We start from the raw sequence: 7,920 nt of genomic DNA, 5'->3' as shown, positions 1-7,920 counted from the left end.
CCTTACAGTATCAGACCTCAATTGAATGCCAACAAATAAAAGTTTTTAGAAGTGATTTAAAATTACCCAGACTGTGGGCAGATCTGCCCACAGAAGGGTAACTTATTCCAGAGAAACATCCAAATGCACACAAATAGATATAAAATCCTATAAAAGGTCTTGTAACCATTAAAACTGGGGAGATTTTGGGATATTTTCAGGAGACTTGTTGCTGTTGAATTTGTAATGTGTATGCAGATGTGCTAAATAAATCTCCTCCTGGTTGGCCTGATCAGAGAAGAGCAGATATGAGCCCTGTGTGATGATTTCTTTTATTCCATAAGTTTGTCACTTTTTAGTTCCCCAACAATAAGAACAACAACAGAATGAGCACCACATCCTTTGTTCTTAAGTCAAGTCCGAGGGACATTTAATAGCAACTGATTATTTGATTTTAAAATTCTGAACAATGTGTAGTTTCTGGGAGCCAACCCAATTAAAACTTTCTAAGTTGTTAAAAGAATCTTACAATCTATGTGATACAAAACAGGTAGCAAGGTTAAAGAGGCCAATATTGGCCTTATATGTTAAGGTATGGCGGGTGGCTGCTGTCAAAAAATATTTATAGCTTCTAGAGTTGTGCCTCTCAGCATGGTACAGCAGCTCAGATACTTTAGTTTTGATTACCGTTAGTTCTGTTTCTAGACTTTTGCCCATAATTGATTTAATTGTTGCTGTTTGGACAATTATTCCTTCTGTTTCTGGATGCAGTGCAACTGGAGGATTTTTACTTCTACTTTTGGACATTTACATATATATATATATATTTTTTTTGCAAATGGAAAAAGCTGATTACCATCTCAAAATCTCAAATAATAGCTGAACTGTGACCCCAAGTTAAGATGAAAAGGAGGCTTTATGGATACAGAGCAGGACGAGAGGAAGTTCAGACCATCTCTTCCATCCAACATGATGACCAAGGATCATATGGCAGACTTGGTCATGCTGTGTTGGTCCTCGTCTGTCAGCTTTCTAACTGTACACTAGACATAAATTTAAAGAGGAATGGATTAACCGATTTAACCAGGTTAGATGACTGAGGAGTGGTCCACATTAACAAAAGCTTAAAGAACCACAACCAGTCAATTATCATAAAAATTCAAATTCCAACTCCAATTCCACTCGTTCATTTGGCCAATCTTCCGTAAAACCCAAGTGAGTTAGGCGGAAGGTTCTGGCAGATCTCTGACTTGCAGGCTCTGTTCTTGTGTTCCTGGCATGTGTGTGGTGTTGCTGTGAGCCCGATTCTGTCCAGCAGCTCAGTGAATGTATTGTGGGGAATCAGCTACCTCTGCGGGCCGAACCGAGCCGGGCTGCTGGAGGTGGAGTCCAAACTTTACCCAACCTTCAGGACGGGGCGGTGCAGGGAGGAGCAGCACAGAGACTTCCTAAAAACAGGTTCCTGTCGTCTGCTCACGCACGTTGTTCTTCCTCAAGTTCTAAAACTCCAGCAAGAGCCGAACTCGTCCAGACCTGGACCCGCAATTTTCGCTCTGGCCGCTGATGAACGTCTACCTTACCAGTTCTAGACCGCCTGGATGGAGACGGACCGTCTGCTGACCGGGGCTGAGGACCAACACAGCGGGGACTATGGCTCCGGCCCGGCCAGAAGTGGCGGAGATTCGCGGGGCAGCAGGCGGATGTCTTACTCTACTACTAGGGACTACTGCCGTTTGGATGGAGGTACGGGACAGCAGAGTGACAGTGTGACGTCTCTTGATTATTGTCCTTGTATCAGCAGGTTATTACTGTAGATGGAAGCTGCAGTTGACTGTAGTTACAATGTCATGTTTCCAGAAGCGATACGAAATAACATGTTGTGACTTCTCATATTTTCACTGCACTAACCTCGAGTAGACTCTTAGTAACGATCTGGACTTGATGTACATCCTGGTGTGACGTCATATTCTCAGGTGAAAGCGTTAGATCTCAGTAGAGAGGCCACATGAGGGAAGCTGGATTCATTTTGAAACTTTCCCTCCTTTCTGTCTGTGTTGCTCTTGCTTGAAAACCTTTAAATGTTTTTCCTCAGACGTTTGGATTAAAATAATCCTAAAATAAGTGCTGTTTTTCCAAAAAGCCGCCATTCAAATGTCATTCACAAAAGACAAACACTTTTATCATGGCTGCTTTCAGTAAAACTGGCTTAGTGTTAGATGAGCCTGTTTTTCACAATTCATCTTTTTAGGCTGTGATAACTGAAGTTAGAAGCCGTCTTGTTTTCAACGTTTAGCAGTCATAATAAACACAAACAAGAACCTGGCTGAATGTGAAATAAAATAGCTGCGGCTGCAGAACAAATAAACTAGATTGCACCACTTGCAACTGGATCATAGAAAAGAAGACAGTAGTTATTGTTCAGTTCACTGCAGAGCTCCACTTTATTCAAACCTGAAACCTCATACTTCTTCGGCCAAAATCCTGCTTATGTTTTAGTTTTTACTTCTATAAAGCATTTCTGGCACGTCATAAGAACTCTTGTAATAGTAAATTAGTAACTCAACGATTGACAGAATTTCAAGACAAATTGAAGCATGTCACTTCTCTAAAGCTGATAGTCTCCATCGACCGATAAGTTTTGTTGTTGTGAGCTGGTGCCTATCTGGAGCAGAGAAGAGGAAAACACCTTTGACATGTCAACCAGCAATCAGGGAAAATATAGAGGACATAAAACGTTTTTTTTATAACCTAAAAGTGGGGTATTATGTAAAATAGACAACTGGTTTCAGCTTTATTGTGTTTTAATGTTAGTTCTTTGTCAAACACCTTCCTGGAGTGCAGCCTTGATTTTTTTATGCAAGTTTATGGAATCCTTTTTCTCCAATGGCAACCATTTCTATGTTTTACACCACTGCATCCGATACTTTGCATTGCTCTTGGTGATGTATGGCTTGGAAGCAGCTGCTCCACCATGGAAACCCATTCCATGAAACTCTCTGCACACTGTTCTTGAGCTAATCTGAAGGCCACATGAAGTTTGGAGGTCTGTAAGGTAAGGTAATTTTATTTATATAGCACATTTTCAGCAACAAGTCAATACAAAGTGCTTTACATTAATTAAAAGGAAATACAAACAAAATAACAAACCAAAGGAAAGAAAGAAAGAAAGAAAGAAAGAAAGAAAGAAAGAAAGAAAGAAAGAAAGAAAGAAAGAAAGAAAAAAGAAGAGAATCTAATGTTGATCTAAAGTATGTAAACTAAGTGCTCCTGCTCAGGGTTGCTAAGTATCTAATTCCATTTCTGGGTTGGGAGAACAGGAGTCTGAAAAATAGTCTAACAATGTTGACTATGTAGTGATTGGCTCTGCAGAAAGTTTGCAAACTTTTTGCACTATGAGCTTCGGCATCCGGTGACCACCCTGTGTCAGTTTACATGACCTACCACTGAGTTGCTGTTGTTACCAAACACTTCCATTTTCTTATAATACAGCTGAGAGTTGACTGTGGAAATTTCACGGCTAGATTTGTTGCACAGTTCCACACTGGAATTCACTGACCTCCTGAGAGCAAGCCATTCTTTCACGAAGATTTGTGAAAACAGTCTGTATTCCTATCAGACTGTTTCTATAAACCTGTGGTCATGGAAGTGATTGGAACACCTGATTCCAGTCATTTGAATGGGTCAACAAATACTATTGGCAATATAGTGTAGTTACTAGTGCCATTTTATAGTTCTGTGTGCCTAGAAAGTGCATAATACTACCTCTTTAAAATGCAAAAAATGACTGTTGTGCAATTTTGAAGTTTTTTTTTCAGTCAGGAGTAAATTAAAGACAGTATTTTCAGAAAACAAATATATATTTTTGCAGAGTTTTGTCAAGTTTCTGTAAATCATTGCAGATCCAAAACATTAAAAGTTCCTGTTAGCCTTAACAGAAGAAACACATACAGTCCCCCAAATGTTGGGTTGACTGTTTTCTTTTTCCTTGGCCTAGAAAATATTTTGTGTTAATTTTCTGAAATAAGAAAATTAACACAAATTAATTTGTGTTAATTTGTGTTAACACAAATTAACACTGACTGAGAAAATGTCAGTCATTAAACTGACATTTTCTCAGTTTAATGACTGGTTTTCCAGAACTGATGTAGCTGGATGGTTAGGTTTTAGCTCACTATGCAATGTATATGAAATAAGGTGTATAGAAGGCGGATACTGTGTGTTGTATTTAACATTGGGATTTTCAGAAATTTGTTATTTGCTTACTGTTTCTTTGAATGGCCTGACATGAGTGACTGACTCATGTCAGGCCCATTTTAACAGCATCAACCACCTGCACTGGTAGGGATCTCCACTTAATTTAACCTGACCTATCATGCATGTTTCAGGACTGGTGAGGAAATGACAGAAGCCAAACAGGCACAGGGAGAAGCCCCTTCACACTGAACTACCATACTGGTGCATCCCACCCACAAATCTTCTTATGACTAAATTAAAGCAGCATGAATGTTTTCTAACATTCAGTATTTTTGCTCTTAAGACTTAAAAGCTATACTTTACTGGAACTTTACAAATATAGAAAGGTGATTTGTAAACTTTGTAAAGGTTCAATTAAGAAGTTTAAATATTATGAGATGAAGAAACAAAAACTAGTCTCCCCAGCATTTCATAAAATTGCTGCCATTACAAAATGTTGCTGTATTGTCAGCAGTTGTCGCTGAAGCTCATGGGGTTGTGTGTGACTTGATCTCTGCAGAGTGAGATGTTCTTTTGTATATGTCTGTCTCAGGTACCGGCTGCTCCTTCAGAGGCACCCATGGTCAACCTGACACACCCTGCTGTGACACATTGAGTCAGCAAACCACATGTTGCTACATTTTTGACTCATGTAGCTGGAACAATTGAAGTCACTCAACAAATGTTTGACTGAATGTGCTGATTGTTGTTTCTGTGTCAAACAGCAGTTTCTACTCTAAGGCTTCTTAACTCTAATAAACTCCACCTGAATACAACAGAGTACAGATTAAAACTACTTTATTAACCCCAAAGGGGTATTAGGCGGACCAAAGCATGTTGGTTTGTCTGTCCAATTAAACTGAAGCAGAAAAAATGCTTAAGACATGCTGTGATTCTCAGATCATAATAGTTGAGACACAGTTCTGATCACCTTAGACTTACAGGAGGTCTAAGGTGACCTTCTATGGGTCACCTTATGTGTGTGCCTGTACATTAAGCTGTAACTTAATGTACAAGCACACACTCTCGTTTAAGGACAATTTAGAGAGATCAACCAACCAATAACTAACAGCAATGTTTTTGGACTTCGGGAGGAGTATCCAGAGAGAAACCACGCATGCACAAGGAGGATATGGTAACTCCATGCAGAAAGACCCCTGGTCAATATTCAAACCCAGAATCTTCTAGGTGCAGAGCAACAGCGTGAGAAAGATGCTACCACTGAGTGAGAAAATACAATTAAACTGATCAACAGTGACATCGGTCCTCTAAAACAAAAAAGGTTTTGCTTTTAGTCAATAATGGTTCCTTTATGATCTGGAATAATAGTGGAAAAAGTTGCAAAATTTTCTGAAATTACAGAGAATTTCAATGAGTTTATCTAAGAAAAACAGAAATTGGTATGATGACTAATTTTCTTGAAAGTAAAACATGGTGCACTTTGAACATATTTCATAGATGCTATCTTCAGATTCATTTTTTTTATTTCAAACACAAGAACAATAATCTTAGAACACTTGGGTAATTAGCAATATATTTAAGTCTGATTATTCTGAAATTTTGCCTGTCACTGTTTGAAAGCAGTGAAGTGATCAATGGTTTCCTCATTAAAGTCATTAGCTTTTTTTTCCAGGGGAAACATGTTCAGTGCACTGAGACTAGAGCCGTTGCATTCCACAGGAACAACTTCATTCTTGTTAGTATGGAGAAACGGCAGCAGTTGCAATGGGAGGAGTAACAAAGATGTTCAACAATATTACAGTCTCAGATTTTGACTGGAGGTTTATCTCTGGAGAACCTGATGCCGCCCTTGAATTCAAGATTCTCACAAATGAGGGAAAATTCTGTCTTGTGTTCAGCCTTTTTTGACTCTGTAGATTTCACTCACAGTTTCATTCAGAGGTTAATAGATATAACCAATAAAAAATACAAAATTTTCTCCAGAGAAAGATTATTCTCTTCCAATCCAATTGTTAGCTTTATTAATTCCCCATTCATTATCCCATTATCATTCAACTTGCATTTAGTTGGAAGATAGCTCATCAAGTTGACAAAATTGAGCTACTTCACAATCCATTAGTCAGTCAATCCAGTTTATTTGTATAGCATATGTCAGCAACACGGTACTTCAAAGTGCTTTACATCGTAACAACACAAAACTAAAAAGTCATAAAAGACACAATGCAGATAATAATTGATAAACCAGTGACAACACTACATTGTGACAAGTGCCATTATCAAAATGAAAACAAATCAAATATGTTGGTGGATAGGTTATTATGGTTCTAAACTTTGTGCTTCAGTCTAATCCAGAAAAAAAAGCTCATAAAGTAGGCAGAAAAAAGCTCATCTGGATCCTACAGTGGGATTGTATCCTCACTTCGGAAGGAGTAAAGCTCTAATGTCCAGAGCTGAGACAGACTGGGGTGTGGGAAGGCAGAGCACTCTCATACAAATGAAAGAATCATTTGTTCATCAGAACTTTTTATGTTTTAATAAAAAGTGAAAAGTTAATGGAATTAGTGGCTTCTTCTTGAAGAATCACAGCTAAACAGAGTCGCTCTGAGCCAGAAGGAGAACATAAAGGGTAAAAACAGTATACACAGTTCCATGTGAGGACTAAAGTATGACCATCTGTTCATCTCCATCTTCAGATACTTTTTTACTTACCGTTTTATCTATTTTGATGTTCCCAGCTTGTCCCAAAAAGCTAATTCTTGAATTCAATATGTTACATTGACCGACAGTAGCTCCTGACCAATGTTAGCTGTCTGTATGTTTTCTACTTCTCAGACTGAATTTTGATGGTTCTGCTGTTTTTGTTCGTCTCAGATGATGAGGACCTGTACATCCAGCAGGCAGTTGTTTTTGTTGAAGATGCCATTCATGTGAGTGTACTCAAAGTTTATTAATTTCTTTCTAATTTAAAAAGACTAATGTTGTTCTGCTCTCCAGTCCACCTAGGTGGATGATATTTCTAAGGGGTTGCATGTCAGGTTGCACAAAGTGAAACATTTTTGGATTGGAAAAACAATTTTTCTTTTCTAATGTTGTATATGGCATACAGCACACTTTATCCACTTTCCAGTCTATCATCAGCGATAGAGGAGGATGCATGTACCCAAACATCTGCTTGAGACACATTCCGTATATAAAGAGCTTTTTTGTAAAGCTAAACACATTAATGCCCAGTGCTAAAAGTAGATTGATTTTGATCTACACTGTTGTAGAGCAAAGCTTGGTGTTTGTGCATCAGACATAATTTTTCTTTCTCCGATTGATTTTAACAGCTTTTTTCTTTGTTGCAGTTTTTAGTTGAAAATGGTTCACTGCTGTATTGATAAAGTCTGCCTTTTTTCAGTACCGCTCCATCAACCACCGGGTGGATGCCAGGTCTCTTCGTCTCTATCGATGGTACTACTCAAGAATATGCCAGTGGTGAGTTTGCACTTTTCACCAGCTTTGACTAATATTTAAATTGGTTTAATGTTCTGGAACACTGAAAGTGTGACAAACATGCAAGAAAGAAGGAACTCAGGAAGGGGGCAAACACTGTTTCACACCACCATAAATGAAAATGAAGAGATTATGCACACTCCGCTGGAGATGGAATTACTGGAATTACTCCCAGTTGAGTTATGCTTCATTACTGAAGCATAACTCAACTTTTTGGGAGTGTTGGCATCTCCGAGCATCTCCATCACAACT

The 7,920-nt window shown here is 38.5% G+C and overlaps 1 protein-coding gene across 1 annotated transcript; it reads left to right on the top strand.

The window, feature by feature from the left end:
- The first annotated feature begins 1,280 nt into the window (after positions 1-1,280).
- On the top strand, positions 1,281-7,685 carry LOC106940969 (two pore calcium channel protein 2-like). Its single transcript, XM_015023868.1, has 3 exons — positions 1,281-1,722; positions 7,045-7,100; positions 7,574-7,685. Exons 1-3 carry the CDS (start codon positions 1,578-1,580, stop codon positions 7,652-7,654), a joined length of 282 nt encoding a protein of 93 aa, XP_014879354.1. The 5' UTR covers positions 1,281-1,577; the 3' UTR covers positions 7,655-7,685.
- Positions 7,686-7,920: the final 235 nt, after the last annotated feature.

This window comes from Poecilia latipinna, unplaced genomic scaffold, assembly GCF_001443285.1.
Source record: "Poecilia latipinna isolate Pla-1442-1.1 unplaced genomic scaffold, P_latipinna-1.0 Scaffold3434, whole genome shotgun sequence".
NCBI lineage: Eukaryota > Metazoa > Chordata > Actinopteri > Cyprinodontiformes > Poeciliidae > Poecilia > Poecilia latipinna.
The sequence above is the reverse complement of the archived record's forward strand: the minus strand, read 5'-3'. Positions and strand labels throughout refer to the sequence as shown.

Coding starts and splice junctions, on each gene's coding strand:
- LOC106940969 (XM_015023868.1), top strand. CDS start 1,578: ATGGAGACGGACCGTCTGCTGACCGGGGCTGAGGACCAACACAGCGGG. Junction 1,723..7,044: donor CTACTGCCGTTTGGATGGAG/GTACGGGACAGC, acceptor TGTTCGTCTCAG/ATGATGAGGACCTGTACATC. Junction 7,101..7,573: donor TTGTTGAAGATGCCATTCAT/GTGAGTGTACTC, acceptor GCCTTTTTTCAG/TACCGCTCCATCAACCACCG.